The sequence below is a fragment of the Podarcis gaigeae genome, assembly GCF_964106915.1.
Source record: "Podarcis gaigeae genome assembly, chromosome: 3".
Taxonomy (NCBI): Eukaryota; Metazoa; Chordata; class Lepidosauria; order Squamata; family Lacertidae; genus Podarcis; species Podarcis gaigeae.
Window position 1 is genome coordinate 13,546,269 of NC_139680.1, and position 16,990 is coordinate 13,563,258.

Below are 16,990 nucleotides of genomic sequence, written 5' to 3' on the forward strand. Positions count from 1 at the left end.
TAGGTACTGCTGTGGCAGGAAAGTAAACAGCATTTCCATGTGCTCTGGTTTCCGCCATGGTGTTCCATTGCGCCAGAAGCAGTTTAGTCATGCTGGCCACATGACCTGGAAAGCTATCTCTGGACAAACGCTGGCTCCCTCAACCTGAAAGCGAGATGAGCGTTGCAACCCCATAGTCATTTTTGACTAGACTTAACCTTCTGGGGGTCCTTTACCTTTACCTATGGGAGCTCTCTCTGCTGCCAATCTACCCTGCTCAGCAGCAGCGATACAGATACTGTATTGCAGTAGGCTCAAGCGTGCTGTTCTGTGCCCTTTCTGGAAATCTGGAGTCAAAAGTATAAAAGGAGAAGGTATTTCTGATACTTCTTAAATCACCCTAGGTCCCCGCTGTGACGATCTGGCAAAGGCGGGGCTGCAGGTGAGGGGAAAGTAAAGCCATGAAAGGAACCAAGTCATGGAGCTTATCCCTTCCATCAAAAAAGGTACAAAAAACAAAGACAGGAAGCAAAGTGATATCATCCACAAGAAATTCAAAAAGCCAAAGGTAAAATCCACAGCAAAGGAAAAAGCTCAATTTTAGGGAGAGAAAGAGGGGGGAGCTAAAGCAAGTGTAAAGTCACTGAATTTATTCAGGATTGAAGAGACTGGAGGTGCCACAGGGTAAAAGCAGTTTGGAAGCTTTTTAGAGGGTGTTCCCCACTTATGTGTATTTCATTTATGCACATAGGGGGGGGGCCTGGAACGTATCCCCCATGCAAGTGGGGAGTTGCCTATATATCATGAGAAATTTGCACTAAATGCTGGTTAATTTGAATATGGAGGGTTTATTTTTATGCCACCTGCTGTAGAAATAATAATAATAATAATAATAATAATAATAATAATAATATTTTATTTATCTCCTGCCCTCCCCAGCCAAAGCTGGACTCAGAGCAGCTAACAACAATAAAAGTAACATAGCATATGTGGAGAACTGAAGTCAAGATAGGAAAAATGAGAAACAGAAAAACTGAAATGGACAGATTTGCTCATCCCAATATCTGGTAGACATTTGTTCTGCTCCAGAAGCACAGATTTCAAAAGGAAGCTTGAATACCGCCTGCATTTATCACTGTTCTTTATGCCAGAGGCATAGAACTTCACACCCAGGGGCTGAATTTGGCCCTTTCTGCCTGGCCCTCAGGAATGTCTCATATGGCTGAACCTGCTATTGTATGCTCCTTTAGTATTTTTGCCTGCCTCAAATTTACCCTTCACCATATAGTGCTTCTTGAGAGTAATGCATGGGCATGTGTTGAAACTAGCCTCCTTAATTTGCAAAAGTCAAAAGTGCATCCATTCACTTCTGCCTCTGCCCCCACTCACAGCTCACAAACCTTGTGTGCCTCTTTATAATTTCATCAAGTTATGTGGGAGTTCCTTTCTTGTTTTCCTTTTCTTCCAAAAACCAGCTCATAGTCTTACGCCCAGGTATAGAGCCTTGCTGCTGACTTCTCTCCTCCACCAGTTTTAGTGCTTGCTGCTAAATCGACACATTAAACAGCTGCCTTTCTTAAGCAAAATATCTACTGATCCGTGGACAGATGACATTGGATCCTTTTATTCTCTGCACTGATCGCAGCCATAAAATGCCTTGTTTTATTGGTCTGTTTTTTCCCCTTGACGGAATTAGATTCATTCGGAGAATGGTAGTATCTACGACAGCATCTGCTTGAAATGACAATGTGAGTGGGGGGCATGTTGTGGCAGCCACACCAAAGATGCCCAGGCCAGGTTTTTGAAAGGTTGTAGTACTATGACATAAAAGAGCTTGAATAGTCTCCTTCACGTTCATAAAATTGACTGTGCATATATTTGTCTAGTTACCTTTGGCAATTTTGCCTTTTCAGTTCTTCCACCTTTAATATCTTGACCATTGGCTTTCTTTAAAGCACCAGCAGAAATGAAAATGAGTTTACTGTTGGTTTATTTATTTTTCCTTTCCCCTCATTGCAATTAATTAAATGGTTGGATTTTCTTCAATGAGCAATGCTCATTAAGCTTCTATCTTACACAGAAATCTCAGTACATAGAGCACAGAATGCATCCAAGGTTACTTGGCTGCAGTACAGAGCCATTTGTATATCTTTGCTTAAGCCTTTAAGACTGGCTTGCGTCATTATTCTACTGTGAGACAGGTGTTGAGGGACATTTCCCCAGGATGCAGCTAATCTTCACATCAATGAAACCAAATCCATGCTGCTTTAACGTTTGTCAGCGTTGTCGAAACAAGTCGTCTTCAGTAAACAGATTCAAGATGGGTCACTCAGCATGGTGTAGTGGTCAGAATGTTGCACTAGACTAGGATCAAGGAATAATGATATAATAATAATTTATTATTTATACCCCTCCCATCTGGCTGGGTTTCCTCAACCATTCTGGGCGGCTTCCAAAAGAATATTAAAATACAATAATCTATTAAACATTAAAAGCTTCCCTAAACAGCGCTGGCTTCAGATGTCTTCTAAAAGTCTTGTACAATAGTTGTTTTTCTCTTTGACATCTGGTGGGAGGGCGTTCCACAGGGCAGGTGCCACTACTGAGAAGGCCCTCTGCCTGGTTCCCTGTAACTTGGCTTCTCACAGGGAAGGAACTGCCAGAAGGCCCTTGGTGCTGGACCTCAGTGTCCGGGCAGAACGATGGGGGTGGAGATGCTCCTTCAGGTATACTGGACCGAGGCCATTTAGGGCTTTGAAGGTCAGCACCAACACTTTGAATTGTGCTCTGAAACGTACTGGGAGCCAGTGTAGGTCTTTCAAGACCAAGACGCCTGGTGCAAACTAATGACTTCCTAAAAATCACTTCAACCCCCCCCCTCCCCACCCACAAGGCCTGGGTTGCTGTGCGTAAGAGAAACCTGGTGGAAAAGCAGCGTCAAGGACAGGCCCATCTGCTTCATCCAACCAAGTCTCTATTACACATGCCAGGTCAAGTCCTTCATCCACTATCAAGTCATGGATGGCAGTGGAACCCTGCATCCCACCTCAGCCATGAAACTCAACAGACTAGCCACTCTCTCTCATATCGCAAGCTACCTTAGAGACTTGTATTGATGATAAGAGAGAACATCACATATACTGCTATGAGCTTCTTTGGGCTTAGGATACAAAAGTGAGGCATGAGAAGAGTTGCTTTAAAGAAACTATGCAATGTGTGTGAAACATTTCAAAGGCTCAAAAAGTGCTTAACGTTTTATTGTTTAACCTGGAGGTAGGCTGTATGAATTGTGTATTGCTTTGTAATGATTTGTTGGGTCCCTGGACTGTAATAAAGATTGGTGTTGTTGTTGTTTAACCTCTGACAGATAGGCTATTGTTTAGTTTTCCCTGTTTGGTTTTCAATGAAAGAGAACTAGCTGAGTCACCAAACTCCATCCCAAGAGGCTGAAAGGTTGATGCTTACACAGCAATCCAAGGCATTTGGCTCAGAAGTAAATACAATGATACCTTGGTTGTCCAACTTAATCCATTCTGGGAGTCTGTTCGACTCCCAGAATCATTCGAAAACCAAGGCTTCCTGCACTCAATTGAAAGCCACAGAAGCCGTGTCAGACATTTGGCTTCCAGGGAATGTTTGAAAACCAGAACACTTCTGTGTTTTTGTCATTTGGGAGCCAAAACATACGAGTACCAAGGCATTCGAGAACCAAGGTACGACTGTACCATTTAGTTCAACACAGCTGACTTCCAGGAAAGTGAATATCAGATTTCAGCCTTATAGTACAATTTTATGCATTTCTACTCAGAAGTAAGCCTCTGGGTATTCAATTGGCTTGTCTTAATATTGGGTAACTATATAGGATTGGGCAGCCCCAGTCATCCATATGTTGCATGGTTGTGTTAATAATGGTTGCTGTTACAGACCTTCCAAGTGTGATTTAGAAAAGCCATCCCAGTTTCGGATTTGACCCTGCAGTGTTCTACTTTTCCTTAGGATGTCCCCATTTTCATTGGAGAGATGTTGGAGGGTATGGAGTTATCTTACCCCTGAGCCATCTGAAGGTGATCCTTTATAGGAAAGGCTTTTGATGTTTAATATTTTATCATGTTTTACAACCCAGTAAGATGTGTAGGGTATAAATAGTAAAATTATCATTATGGAATAGGATGTCCTATTTTCATCGGAGAAATGTTGGAGGGTATGCTGTTATTCTACTAATGCACAAACTGAGTACTTGAGAAAGAATGAGAAAACCCATGGTGCTCAGTCATATTTTGCCATGCTTTATTTCCTTCTTGTCCATTTGATGTACAAATTGGCATGGTTTAAACAATGTCATCTCAATCTACTAACACCACCACAACCAAAACATGTGGACAACGATTAAAGAAGACTCCCGATTTAGCATACTGCCATCAATAGGAGGTTTTCTCTTTTCTTCATTAGGTTTTGCTGGTTCAGTGTTTTAATCTTCAAGCACATGTTTGATGTGTTACTGCTAAACGATCTCTTAGGTTATGGGAAATCCTTCATGCAGAATTATGTTTTAAATGTTCTTGGTTCAGCTTTTGCCATGAAAGATGAGTGCACTAGACAGATGCGCAGCATGAGAAAGCAAAAAATAACCAGAAGGCACCTATTCTATGTTCCTGTACATGCGTCATATCAGAATGCCTATTATACACTATGCCTATTTGTCAGATTTGAGATTTTATCTGTGGATTTTGTTTGTTTAAAATATTTTATTTTGTTTCATTGATTTATTTATTTTACTTGCTGCATAAACTGCTTTGTGACTTTCTATGGCAAAAAGCAGTCTATAAATACTGGCGATACCAAATAAATAATTATGTGGGAGCTGGTTCCAATGGGTCACTTCTTTCCTGAAATGTGCAGCTTTCCCACACGGTAATGAAAACATACATCACACAAGGATCTGATTAGATGCAGCAGAGTAATTAATTAATGGTTAATTTACCTCCTTTGTTACTGTGGTAACTAATTTTGGTCCAATATATTTTTAGGGAAGGGATCAATGAGCTTGAAAATTCATGTAATTTGGATGGAATGATATTCTGCAGCTGGTACACTAAAGCAGTAGATTGAGATGGCAGCTTCAAGTTAGTGTCTGCAGTAGAATGGCAATGAATCAATTCAGTGATTCAACTCCAACAAATGTCTGGTTGTTTCATTTTTTTAAAATGCAATTCCCTAACACTAAATGCTGATTTTTGGACTTATAAATCTCTCTCTATATATATCAACATTATTTATTGTTTAAATCAATGTTTTTAAAAAGTTATGGTTTCCCTATTATATTTCGTGTGTTGGGGACACTTCTAGTTTCACTGAGATTTTACAGTGCAATCTACACATTTTACTGAGAATCATGTAATATTGAATTCACTGGTGCTTACTCCCAGGTAAAATGTGCACAGGGTTGTGACCTTAACACAACTCCATTTATGGAAAGTTGCGTTTAGATCTACTGCATTTTACATTTAACGCCAAGCCTTCCATTGGAAGTGAAATAAATTACTAGAAGTCCAGCTGTACGACTTTGATATAAATAAGTAACTGTTGGTACGTAAAGTGTTGAAATATTTACTATGACTATAAAGGTATAGTAGCAAAATAAATAAATAAATGCCATGAGCCTACACAGGGTCTTTAAAAGAGGGTCCATGAGACCTTATAGAATGTGCTCTTCATGTGTATTGAGAAGGCTGGGGTATAAGAGAGACTGTCAGGCCACACATTGTGAAGCAGTCTGATTAAAACTGACATCCCATGTCAAGTGCTCCACAGAGCAAACCTTTTCATGTTTCTCATCTTAGCACACACTCCACAGTCTGGATGATCTCCAGGCTTCTGTCAACCACCACCAGAAAATGGCGGTGATCACATGGAATCAGGCCATAAGGTAGAAGCCAGTCTACTGCAGGTGGATTGTCTTGCTTGGCCTCTATTATGTAATCCACCACTTATTGAAACCTGTATAGAGAAACTCCCCTTAATTACAACCAGTCAGAAAGACATTTCAAAAGGCAGTGCAAAGTAGTATCACGTGACTCTAGGAAATTGTTTGAGGAATCAAGTTAATTTCATAAAATCCAAATGCGGATGAGTTTGTCCTGTCAATATGGGTAAACTATTTGAGGAGTTAACGGTAAGGGTGCATTGCTTCCCTCTGTGTGTGCCTGTGAGAGACAATGAGGTTGGAAGGAAAGTTTACTTGCTCCGGTTGGTTTCACTTGAGTGAGGTATTATTTTCTCAGGGCCTCCCCCCCCCCCCCATGTCCCACCTCACGCCTTTGCTAGTCGTTCAGTCTTTTCCTGTTTCATAAGTATTCATTTTCTGCATGGCCAGATATTCTAGCAAGCTAGCTATCAAGCCAACCAGGCTCAACAATAGAGCTTATTGATAACTTGCTCTCCTCTCCTCGGCCACGAAATCCCCACCGAGCATGGGAACTGCAGCAATTCCTTGTGGCTACAATAAACACGCTTCATTGACGCCTCGACCCCTTTCTAAGGGTATATTTGACTCCGTCGATGTCAGCTGACGACTTCCGAGCCTAGCACGCCAGAAGCAGCGCTTTAATTGTTTTGTAGGGAAAGCGCCGCCACTTCCTCCACTTCTAAACAGGATCATGGAACGGGAGAGCGCTTTAACTTCGCCTCGCTAGGGTGTGAAATAAATAAAAGAGGCATTGCCTCTGGAAAAGGGATGTCGGGAGGAGGAAAGGCTGTTGGGCTTCGACAATATAAGGCTGAACTGCCCAGTGAATGTAAATGTTGGAGGGGGTGGTGGAAACAGCGACACAACGACAGCTCTTTTTTTACGGTCTTAGGTGAGTACCGCAAGGAAATTATCGAGTTCCCTCCTATATGTCGATTTGCAATCCGCAGCTAGTTTGGACAGCTCCCTCCGACCTTCGGCTGTTCGCAACAGCATAGCTGAGGAAAGCGTACCAACGGCGGCACTTCAGCACTAAGTTACTTTGGACAGCTCTCTCGCGACCTTCCTCTACAGTATTCGCTCTCCGACGCTGCAGCAGCATAGCTGAGGAGAGCGAGAGTACCAGGCACTTCAGCACTAGGTTACTTTGGACAGCTCCCGCCGGCCTTCCACGTACACCCCGCCTCCCGCAGCTTGTATTACTCGAGCTTAGGAAAGTGATCGGAGTTCATTCGCCTCCGCGCAAGCAACACTACAGGAAGCGAAGCGAGCGAAGAGGAAAGACTCTTCCAGGAGCAGCTCCCACCCCGCCAACCCCCCCCCCCCCAGCTTCATCTTCGCGGGCTCTGCTTTGGAAGCATGGATCTGAGAAGGCGCGAGACCTCCTCATCCAGCCTAAGACTCCCTGTACTGCTTCTATTTTTATGTGAGTATCAATGCCTGCTTTTCCCATGCGGGTGGCGGACGACCAGCGCTACTTTCCTCTGGCGAGTCTGTCTATTTAGGCTGCGCATCACTAGCATCCCTGCCTTGAGGGCCGTCTGAGAAATGGGAAACAGCCATAAGGTAGCCCTGCATGTCTTGCGGTTGGTTGTGGGGAGATGACTATGATCTCTCCTCGGTCTTACTGGGAAGGATATGTCGATCAGAGGGCTGGGCTTTCGATGGGAAATGCCGTGCAGTTAAGAAAGACAGGTAGTTTCCTACCCACATAATCAGACAAAAACTGACCGCTGATAAGAAACTCCCATTTTCAATAAAGCTTTGTGACTGAGAGTGCAATCATTCTCAGAAGAATGCCTGGTTGAGGAATAGGTCTTGGTCGCTAACAAATGCGTATAGGTTTGCAGCTTAAACCTGAAAACCTTGCCCCCTCCTGACTGTGATCTCTTATATGTAAAACGCAGTGGCCGGCAGCGGGGCAGAACAAGAAGTGGAGAACCTCTCCGGCCTGTCTTCGAACCCCGAAAAGGCTATTTTTGTAGTTCGCGAAAATGGAACGACCTGTCTTATGGCGGAATTCGCGGCGAAGTTCATCGTCCCCTATGACGTGTGGGCCAGCAATTATGTAGATGTAAGGATCTTGCGCGCGAGCTCTCTCTTGCCCCATCTCTCTCCAAACACGCACGCACACCGACTCCACCAACTTTGTGCATTTTGTCATCCAATAAAAGAGCGGGAAGGTTTAGCTTGAGTATTTCTGAAAGGTTTGTTGATTTGAAATACTGTGTGACTGAGAGGGAGGGAGAAGCAGGAATAATCTAGAATATGAGGATCCCAAGCATGGTTCGCCTTAGTTCTTGCCTGATGTTGCTAAGGTAATGCAGATCCCCAGCTCCCCCCACACAAGAGGAAAATTAAAAAAACAACAACCCACACCGAATTTGCAAGTAGTTAAGCTTGGAATGAGAAAAGATTGTACTGGGAGAATAAACGCCCCCGCTCTCTCGCTCTCCCACCCCAAGGAATTGCTGGGGATTCTTGGATTTAATGCTTTTATAAGTGCATAAAACTTGCTTTTTCATATGGGAGTGGAAAAGAGATCCGACCACCTTGATCCTCCGGGACGGGGAGGCGGGTGGTGGTGGAGAGATTATGGGCAATTATTCTACCTGGCTGTGAACAGAGAAATCCGCTCATTTCTATGATCCTGCACACACCTGTATTCATTCCATCTGTTGTGGGTTGTTGTTATAGAGCATCGGGAAAAGGGGGGTGGCGACTCCTCCACGTTTCCCTTGACAGTCTCTTTGAGAGCCTTTTGCCTCGGATGAAATCCTTAATAAAGGGGTTTTTTTGGGGGGGGGAGGTCGTTGGATTTCGGGGGTGGGGGGAGGTCGTTGGACTTCTCCGTTGACTGAGCCTGTTGTGCCCTTGTGTCCAGCTGATCACAGAGCAAGCCTACATCCCGCTTTCCCGGGGAGCAGAAGAGCAGGGGAAATGCGGCAGCAACGAAGCCGAGCTCCAGATTTTTTGGATAGACAAAGCTTACACCCTGCGACTTTACTTTGTCAAGGTAAATAATGGCGACCGCAGGGTCACCCGCGTAGGAGCCCAGAAACTCGGGAAGAGTCAAAGGAATGGGGGTGAGAGACGGAAGTAAATACAGGGGAGAGCGTGAGAGAGAAAATGAGAGGCAGAGAACACGGGCGGTCAAAAAACACCATGATGGCATTGTCTTTTATTTTTCTAGTTCGTACAGTATCCTTACTAAAGGCCCGCGAAGCGGTTCTTTCCCCGTAGCTTCTAAGTTCTTTCATGCCATGACAGTTCTGAGAAATCGAGCAGCATTTTTATTTATTGGGAGGGCGCAGCAGGGTTCCCAAAGCTCAACCAAAGTTCTCACCAGGCCAAAACGGGATGCGGAGGGTCCCAAGGGGATGCTTCCTTAATATCAACCGTTTGTCTTTCCTCTCTATCCCCCCCTCTTCCCTTCCCCCGGTCTCCTCCACCCCGAAATCGACAGGAGGGTCGCAACACCAGCACAGGGCCCGAGGCCTGGTGGAAAATGAACAAAGTCCAGTTCGTCTACGACAGCTCTGAGCGCACCTACTTCAAGGACGCGGTTAACCGTAAGTCCTGATGTGCTGAGAGAGAGAGAGAGGCAGGCCTAGGAAAATCTAGAGAGCGGGGTTGTTTGGTGGCAGCGGATCAGGAGAGGAAGAAGGCGACCTGGAGTTCTCCATCACCTTCCTTGGAAAAGCGGGGTGTGTGTGTGTCTGGGCTAGGGTGTGAGGACACAGCATAGAGCACAACACAGCGAAATGCAGGCTTGGTTTCGTGGGCTCTTCGAGTCCGGATTGCGTCCCCGGCCTGTGCGTCATTGTGCCAGCTCGCTCTGCTTTCACACGGAGCGTCGCTTCTCTCCGGTTTTTTGTCCGCTTTGCCTACCTTAGGCTAGATTCCTCTACACCCCCAAGCCCGCACTGCGGATAAAAACTGCATCCCTTCACCTCAAACCACCCTCCTTCCCTTCGGTGGATTGAACACATGCCCGGATTCGGGTGGATTTAGGCGCTGGATCCCCGCCTTCTCTCCCCCCCTCCCCGCCTGCCTTGTTTCTCAGCGCCCTCCTGGAAGGTAGGTCCCTTCCCTGTGCGCAAAATCGACTTATTTCAAGAGGCGTCTTTCTTCTGCCTTTGGGCCGCCTCGAAACGGCGAACAAGGCCACGCTTTTCAAGAATGAAGGATTCGACAGTTTGAGATTGCCGATTACAAGCCGATTTCTGTCAGTTCGGAGCCTTTTGAAACGAAGGGGTGGCCCGACACGTTACAAAGAAACGCGGGTGCAATTCGATGCCTATTTACTTGGGAGTAAGTCCTGCTCAACTCAAGGGAGCCTACTGAGTTATCATTGCCTAGGATTGCGTTGTGCGGCTGCGATCAAACTGAACTCAGTAAGACTCGCTTTGTAAGGAAACGTTCTTCCCATCGGGCTGCAAGCCTGGTCTATGCGAACCTTTCAACAGATAGGGCTAGTTACAATGGTTTCTCTGAAGACCAAAGCAATAAATTAATTAAATGTAAATACAAAAAACCCTCCGATAGAGTTGTCTTTCTGGCGTGTTAACGAGAAAGTGCAAAATGGTAAATTAAAAACCAAAAGCTACATGCTACTACTCATCGCAGGAAAAAAAGACCACATCGGTTATTTACAGCAACATGCCGGAACTAAAACAGGGGAAAAAATATTACTAAGAAAATGAAATGTGCTCTTAACTCACAAATTAACACTGGTCTCCTTTGGTACTGGTCTCCATTGGTAAAGGTGATCCGGTGAAAGCTTTAATAGAAGGATTTGCTGCCTATATGATTTGTCTCTTGTACCTATAGTTTAGGCTTCGTGTGTAAAGTATTTTTGAGTTTTATAGAATCAGGTTTGTAGGTATGGGTGAATTTCATGCTCTTATTGCAAGCACTTCAGAACTAGAGATTGGGCTACTAAACCTTTCTTCAAATGTAAATAACAAAACCAGCTCCTATTTTTTTCCTGTTGTTGCTTGGGCTTTGGGACTGTTCTTTCTAAATGCTCTTTTTTTTAAAAAAAACCGAAGCCACCTCAGTTTTCCCTTCACTGAAATGGTGGGGGTGATTGCTTCATCCTGAATATATCCAAATGCCCTAGAAGATGTGGGCAGCTTTTTGCTTCATTGTTGTAGTTTGTCTGTTGAAGATGATTATGTCTCATTTTCTAGCATTACTCTCTCAACCTGATCTTAGATGTTCTCTTGCTGCCTCTGTTTGTTGCTGTGTATATCTGCAGTGCAGGATGTTCTGCAAGAGATTGTCTGTGGCTCCCCCCATCCTGGGATCCCCCCCCTTTTTGTCGCATTGAAGCAAACAAAAGTCACATCCAGTGTTCATAAATTTAATCGCTTTTGAATATTTCCTGATATTCAGAAATTTGAAGCCAAAGTTTTATTTATCTCCTTCCTAAGTATAAATTGTGCTGAAAGTCATATTCATTTTAAAATAAAGTATAGGAGGGAAATCATGATTGATTTTCAAAAGGGTTTGAAAATCCACCTTGCCTCTGCACTAATAAATTTACTGGGAATTGTCATCACATGCAAACATAGATTAGCTGTGGGTTTTTTTTAAAAAAAAAAGATTTAATTTTTGAAGGTTTAAAGTGCAATCTTAGATGTTCCTACTCAGAAGTAAGTCTCATGGACTTCAAAAGAATCATACTCCCAAGTAAATGAGCATAGGTTCAATCCAGAGAAAGCAGTTCAGTGGGACATAGGTGCATAAGTTAAGCAGGTATGTGCCAGTAATTTCAATACTCATTTTTCTTTATTTTTGGATTTCAACCCTACTTATTAAGATTTATGGACTTACTTTAATCATATGAGCATCATGCACATTTCACTGTCATTATTCTTACTTAAAATTAAGCACATTTACAAATCTGTATATGTTTCAGGTCTTATTTTGGAATATTATCCCTGATTATTATTTATGTACAGTTTTGCTCAGAGTGCTGTGCTATGAGAACCAGTGTCGCAAATGGCTAACGTGATGGATATTGGGTGTACAGATCCCACGTTCAAATCCTGCCTCAGCAGCAATGCCTACTGAGTGGCCTCGGGCAAGTGACACACCCTCTCAATCTTATCTCACAGGGCATGTCTGAGGCTAAAATGCTGCCCTGGGGAAGATAGAAATAGAATAGTCCTCAGGGGACACAGCACGAGTGATGGCACTTGGAGTGATGCTGTGGGGATACCTCCAGCAATTAAAATAAGAAAGAAAAACAAGTGATATGCTGCATTTGTAGAGATATAATAATAATAATAATAATAATAATAATAATAATAATAATAATAATATTTTCCCAGCCACTCTGGGCGGCTTCCAACAAAGATGAAAAATACACTAAAATGTCACATATTAAAAACTTCCCTGAACAGGGCTGCCTTCAGATGTCTTCTGAATGTCAGGTAGTTTATCGTTTTGACATCTGATGGGAGGGCGTTCCACAGGGCGGGCGCCATCTACCGAGATGAACCTAGTAAGAGAAAGATGTTGCCAACACATCTCTTCTGGCGAAGCTGCATATCTGCTTAATAGTTGGTATTCTTTAGCATAATAATAATAGTTGCTGCTGTAGTAAAAGTGCATTAGTCTTCCAAGTGCAAAGGATGCCAATAGGGTATATGGACACATGAACACTTTATGATGATTTATAAATATTCTGACAAAGGGGGTTCTTTCTCCACAATTCCCCACATGTTGGCAATTCTGCACATGGATATTTCTTCATTCTTAACCTCCACCCCCCTCCCAATTCACCATCATTGACAACAACAAGGCCTGTACCATAAATGTCCTGGAAAGTGTTTCTTGCCTTTTCCACAAATCTAGAAAGTCATAGGAATTTTGGGTCTCACCAGAGTGTAAAGAATACACAAAACCAATGCACTGTTAAGTGGATGAGAGAGCCCTGCCTCTGTCCTCAGCCAGCTCGGGGAAAGCAAGATTTTCTGGCTATTAAGCTGGTCTGATCAATATGAATTGTGTGGGTGGAATCCAGGTTTGAAGACGGCAACTAAGGATGCAGTCCATGCCCCATCAGAAAGCTGACCAAGGGACCACTGGAAGTTGCTTAAGTCCACACACCTTTCATGGTGGCCCTTTATTCAGTTGGATGGGGAGGTTGTAGCCTCTGCCTGCTCCTCCTCATTAAGGGTATCCTGTTAAAGGGATCAGGAGCGTGGATTCTGTCCGATGCCCAGACATGGGCTAGGGCCATACCCCGACCCCAACAGGGACCTCTTGGGGTGCCCCTATTTGATGTAAGTCATAGGGCTCCCCCTGTTGGTGGTTTACCCTTAGATGGACTCCCTGAAAACAAGCAGGAATCAAAATATAGCCTGGCACCACCCAATGCCTAAGCCAAACCGCTCACATCTGTAACCAACAAAGTTGTAGCCTGTTTGATCCCATAAACCAAAATGCTCCTGTCCATGTGTTTGTTAATCACTAGGGAACTGCGGGTCATAGGGCCTTGGCACACGAGTACTGCTCTGTCAGCAGACAGGAAGATAATGCAAGTGGAATGACACTTCCATCACTGAGAAGGTCCCCTAGCAGTGTTCCACCAGTGGAATGGGGGGAAATGGGTCATGGTGGTAACAGGCTTAAGTCTGGCCAGTGAAAGTTATTGCCTATTCAAATAGTAGGCAGCATTGAGGATGCCAAGCCATAGGAGTAGTTTTCATCCATTGACATTTCTCTCTTTTTGGCAGCCGGGAAACACACATCTACCACACGCCATCTTTCTGCTTTAGTCACCCCAGCTGGGAAGTCTTATGAATGCCAAGCTCAGCAGACAATCACCTTGACCTCCAGCGACCATCAAAAATCTGTAGTTCTCTTGCTGTCGGAGGTCCGCCTTCAGCCCTTTGACATCAGCTCTGATTTCACCTTCAGTGAAGGTAAGGGTCTTGCTGGGAAATGTTTGGGTACCATTTGGAAAGATGAGGTGGCAGCACTTGACCAGCAAAGCAGGCAGTTTCCATGGAAAGCTGGGATGGAGAAGGGACACAACACACCTTCTTTGTTATTATTTTTGAAAGAATAAGTTATCCTGTCCGGAATCTCAGACAAAGGCTAAGAATAGCATTCCTTCAGCTAGGAATAAGCAGATTTTCCCCAACCCATTATTATCCTATAATGGATGCTTTTTCCATCAAGGACCATTGACTCACAAATAAAATTATTTGTGGGCACAAACAAGTGTCCCCAGTGTCAGGGAATCTCATCCCGCCACGGTAGGCTGCCAGGAATAGTTAGATAAGGAAAGCTTGTACCAATGTCTTTTATTCAATATTAACAGAGAGAGGCTTGGAAATGTAGCCTCTTGGAGTAATGGCATTGCTCTGAGTAAACTTCACCCTCCTTCTCTCCTCAATCGTCAGGAGCAGCACCCACCTTATGGTTGCCTCTTAGGGCCATTTGCCTCCAAGCCCTTTGCTCTCCTACTTTCAATGTTTGCCGGGTTCTGGGAGAAGGAGGGTCTGGAATGCTTTCTAGTGATCATGTGTCAGCCAGCTGCTTTACTCTGCTTCCCCCGCCTCTTCTCCCATTATTTCCCAACTTTGCCCCTCATCTTCCTCTGAGCTGTGACCATCCGCAAACCACTACTGTAAATCTATACTGTCTTCCTCTTCTCTGGAAGGTTCAGGAGGAGGGGGAAGCGGTCTCCACCAGTCATCCGATAATGTCCAGTCCCTGACACCCAGTCTGCTCTCACATTCCCTCATGCAGCCTTCTTCCCCTGCATGTGAACTTCCCGGAGCCATCATGGCCATTGCAGGAAACAGGATGCTTGACTAGATGGGCCATTGGTCTGATCCTGAGGGATTATACCTATGTTCTCCAAACTGTCCAATTTCTCACTTAGCCATGGAGCTCTAAGGATGACTCTGGGCCATATTTTTGTATTCAGTCTGGCTTATGTCACAGGGCTGTTGTGGGAATATTCTATGTGCTGCCTTGAGCTCTTTGTATGGGAAAGAGTCCATTTTGTTTTATATAAGCTCATGTTTACTGGTACAGAAAATAACTCTCTCTCTGTCTTGCTGCCCCTCCCTGTTTTCTGTTCATTTACATTGCAGAACATAAGTGCCCAGTAGACCAAAGAGAACAGTTAGAAGAAACCCTCCCTCTCATTCTGGGCTTGATCTTGGGACTTGTTATTGTGATCACTCTTGGCGTTTACCATCTCCACCTCAAAATGACCGCTAGTCAAGTCCAAATCCCACGAGACAGATCTGAGTACAAACATATGGGATAGTAGCTGGCACGCTCACCAGTCGGCTGAAGCAAAAGCACTTTTTTCTCCTGTAGGCCAGGGGCTCCCATGTGATGAAATAAAACTTAACTACTTTATAATGACCAAAAGGGGGAGGGCAGGAAAGGGTGGGGGCGGGGGGCAGCGGGAGCAGCCATTTCTCAAAAGTCAGTACTTCAGAGCACAAGGCAACATTTTCTTCTTGGAAGGACCATTGATGTAAAATGGCTGCTTCCTTCCCATTCATGTTCTGAGGGAAGAAATTAGGATGGAGGTGTGTCTTTTGTGCTGAGTACTGCTTGAGCTGCTGCTGCTGCTGCTAGGATGGGTTGGATCTGATGATCTGGGAATGGAGATCCATAATTCTAATGGAAGGGGTGAGGAAAGAGGTATTTCCCCCCTTTTATCCTACAGCCCTTTATGCTTCTTGAAACAAACGGATGGGAGGCTGAAGGAGAAAAAGAAACTGCTGAAGATCATCTCCAATCCTTCCATGAATGAAAACCTCCTCTGGGCTATAGTCTTTTCCTTTGAATGGAAGGACTTTTTCCATCCATGGAAAAGCGTCTTTGGATCCAACCCATCATCCTATATTCTCAAAGCTCCAACTTTTCCTATGGGAGCAAAGGGATGGTTAAGGAGCCGGGAATCTAGGATAGCAACCTATGGAGACATTCCCCAAGGAATGATGCCATTTTGAAGAAGAAACAAAAATACCAGCCAAATCCTGCTCACCTTACGTTAAGCTGCCACAGCTTCACTTCAAGTTCATCTCAACCAGGCAGGGTGGGTGGGGGAAGAGAAAAGAATCCATGATCTTAGCTTGAGGGAAATTTGTTTTTTGCTTAATGGGAATGCTTTAGCACCAGAACAACTTTATAGTTGTTGCTGCTCAAAACATAAGAGTGTCATGCTATTGTAAGCCAAGTGAGAAATGCTTCTGGGCTGAGCACCTTGCATGTACTGTGATTGAAAAAAAAAATGCCTACCACTCCATGATGACTTCATTTAAGACAACAACCACAAAATGTTCATATGACTATGCAGATATCTTCAGGTGTTATAAATATATATGTGTAAATATATATATGGGGGAAAAACCCCTCCCAATAAATCCTGAGTTATGTTGATTAATGCAGAGTATTTTTGAAACATAGGCAAATATATAAATATGTAAAATAATATTTTATTGGCATTCTTATTCATTTGGAAGGGACCTCTGCTTCTGTACAAATAATGAGATGCAAATAAAATGTCAGGCGGATTTGGTAAATGAGCACCTCGTATCAGTGCTTCCCTTACAAAGGCCTTCGGCAGGTGGAGTAAGGGTGTTTCCTTGAGAGAAGCTGGCCCCATTCCAGGTCATCACACTTCGCAGGGGTGGCGAAATAATGCCAACGAAGGGGAAATTCCGTATCTTCTGCATAAGTCACTTCCATCAAGTTTAGGTGGCTCAGATGAACACCACACACATTTGAAGATCTCCCTTGCTGGATCAGGCTTGTCTTGGGGCCAAATGGCACATTAAGAGCGCATAAGTAGCATGCATAGGACTGGTCACATCTTATATATATAAAAATAAGACTACCACGACTTCAGGTGCTGTTCTGTGCAGAACAGGGGACAGCAAACTTTTTCAGCAGGGGGCCGGTTCACTGTCCCTCAGACCTTGTGGGGGGCCAGACTATATTTTGAAGGGGAAAAAATTAACAAATTCCTATGGCCCACAAATAACCCAGAGATTCATT

At 44.1% G+C, this 16,990-nt stretch overlaps 3 protein-coding genes across 3 annotated transcripts in view; 2 read left to right on the forward strand and 1 right to left on the reverse strand.

Annotated features, from left to right (window-relative positions):
• Positions 1 to 16,990, forward strand: part of PLCB4 (phospholipase C beta 4) — a 665,275-nt gene that overhangs the window by 218,159 nt on the left and 430,126 nt on the right. The gene's annotated exons all lie outside the window — the stretch shown is intronic.
• The window catches only part of PAK5 (p21 (RAC1) activated kinase 5), a 264,301-nt gene that overhangs the window by 118,651 nt on the left and 128,660 nt on the right, over positions 1 to 16,990 (reverse strand). The window lies entirely within an intron of this gene.
• LAMP5 (lysosomal associated membrane protein family member 5) lies at positions 6,546 to 16,016 on the forward strand. The gene is made up of 6 exons (XM_083731785.1): positions 6,546 to 7,370; positions 7,852 to 8,018; positions 8,829 to 8,960; positions 9,411 to 9,516; positions 13,696 to 13,884; positions 15,067 to 16,016. The coding sequence occupies exons 1-6, from the start codon at positions 7,304 to 7,306 to the stop codon at positions 15,243 to 15,245; spliced, it is 840 nt and encodes a 279-aa protein (XP_083587911.1). The 5' UTR covers positions 6,546 to 7,303; the 3' UTR covers positions 15,246 to 16,016.

Coding starts and splice junctions, on each gene's coding strand:
- LAMP5 (XM_083731785.1), top strand. CDS start 7,304: ATGGATCTGAGAAGGCGCGAGACCTCCTCATCCAGCCTAAGACTCCCT. Junction 8,019..8,828: donor GGGCCAGCAATTATGTAGAT/GTAAGGATCTTG, acceptor CCTTGTGTCCAG/CTGATCACAGAGCAAGCCTA. Junction 8,961..9,410: donor TGCGACTTTACTTTGTCAAG/GTAAATAATGGC, acceptor CGAAATCGACAG/GAGGGTCGCAACACCAGCAC.